The sequence below is a fragment of the Bos grunniens genome, chromosome 7 (assembly GCF_055505025.1).
Source record: "Bos grunniens cultivar Pamir isolate PY7600 chromosome 7, Bosgru_T2T1.0, whole genome shotgun sequence".
Lineage (NCBI taxonomy): Eukaryota > Metazoa > Chordata > Mammalia > Artiodactyla > Bovidae > Bos > Bos grunniens.
This window is the reverse complement of record NC_141171.1, coordinates 14162247-14163828: the sequence shown is the minus strand read 5'-3', so window position 1 is coordinate 14163828 and position 1582 is coordinate 14162247. Positions and strand designations below refer to the sequence as shown.

Here is a 1582-nt window from a genome sequence, read left to right as displayed (position 1 = left end):
AAACTATAAAATCTCTGTAGATATAACAATATTCAGTCAAAAGTGAATATGACATACAAAGGATGATAGAACTCTCAAATGGTCAGATAAGGACCTAAAAAGGAGAAATAATTAAGCTGTTAAGGAAGAGATGTGAAGCCATAAGGGCTACAGAAATGACATCCTGAGAGAGGTGGAATTTTTAGGTCTAGATGTTAATTTTGCTACATTTTCCAACCTTATACACTCCAAATGAGTGGCACAGGTACTAAGGTGAGATTATTTTGCTGAGTAACTTCCACATGGCCCTTTTGATGTCTCTGTTCCTAAGACTGTAGATGAAGGGGTTCAACATGGGGGTGACCACTGTGTACACCACTGATACTATCACATCCTTCCTGGGAGATTGTGAGATGGCTGAGATGAGGTACACCCCAAGGCCTGTTCCATAAAATAAGCAAACAACTGCCAGGTGGGAGCCACAGGTGGAGAAGGCTTTATATTTCCCACCTGTTGAGGGGATTCTCAGGATGGAAGAAAGAATTTTACAGTAAGAGAAAAGGATTCCTGATAAAGGGAGAAAACCGAAGATGGTACCAACAAAATACATGACTATGTTATTGGTGACACTGTCAGAACAGGCCAGGTCGTGGAGCAGAGAAGGGTCACAGAAGAAGTTAGAGATTTCCACATCCTTGAAGCAGGTAAGTTGTAACACAATCAAATTGTGCACCTGGGACTCCAAAAGGCTAACCAAAAAAGACGCCAAAACTAAGGAGCAGCACAGGCGTGGGTTCATGATGGCCGTGTAGTGCAGTGGCTGACAGATGGCCGCAAACCGGTCATAGGCCATAGCAGTCAGAAGCGTACAATCCATGCTTCCGAAAAGGATAAAAATAGACATCTGAGTCAGGCAGCCTTCACAGGAGATGACTCTGCTGTGAGTTTGGATGTTTACAATCATATTTGGGACAGTGCTGGAGATGAAACCAATGTCAGCCAAGGACAGGTTGGAGAGGAAGAAGTACATGGGGGTGTGGAGGTGGGAGTCAGAGGTGACGGCCTGGATGATGAGTAGGTTCCCCAGAACGGTGATCAGGTACATGGACAGAAATAGGACACAGAGTAAAGGCTGCAGTTCTGGATCATCTGAGAGGCCCAGGAGGAAGAATTCTGAAACACTGGTTAGATTCTGTGTTAGATTCTGTGGTTGTACGTATCTTGGACACCTTTGAAAAAGAAAAGAGTTTGGAAGAAAGATAACGAGAAAATGGCATGTACCACTGTAGCCGTTGAAAAATCCAGACTTAAATTGAAGAAAGTATGGAAAACCATGAGGCCATTTAGGTATAGCCTAAATCAAATCCCTTATGATTATACAGTGAAAGGGACAAATAGATTCAAGGGATTAGATCTGATAGAGTGCCTGAAGAACTATGGATGGGGGTTTGTAACATTGTAGAGGAGGCAGTGATCAAAAGCATTCCCAAGAAAAAGAAATGCAAAAAGGCAAATGGTTGTCTGTGGAGGCCTTACAAATAGCTGAAAAAAGTAGAGATGCAAAAGGCAAAGGAAATAAGGAATAAACAGCCATCTGAATGCA

At 42.7% G+C, this 1582-nt stretch overlaps 1 protein-coding gene across 1 annotated transcript; it reads right to left on the bottom strand.

Moving 5' to 3' along the window:
* Positions 1-247: 247 nt before the first annotated feature.
* On the bottom strand, positions 248-1084 carry LOC147368528 (olfactory receptor 7E178-like). Its single transcript, XM_086413570.1, has one exon. It carries the CDS (start codon positions 1082-1084, stop codon positions 248-250), a length of 837 nt encoding a protein of 278 aa, XP_086269696.1.
* Positions 1085-1582: the final 498 nt, after the last annotated feature.

Bases quoted from the DNA above. Each gene is read 5' to 3' on its own strand.
- LOC147368528 (XM_086413570.1), bottom strand. From the start codon at position 1,084: ATGTACCTGATCACCGTTCTGGGGAACCTACTCATCATCCAGGCCGTC.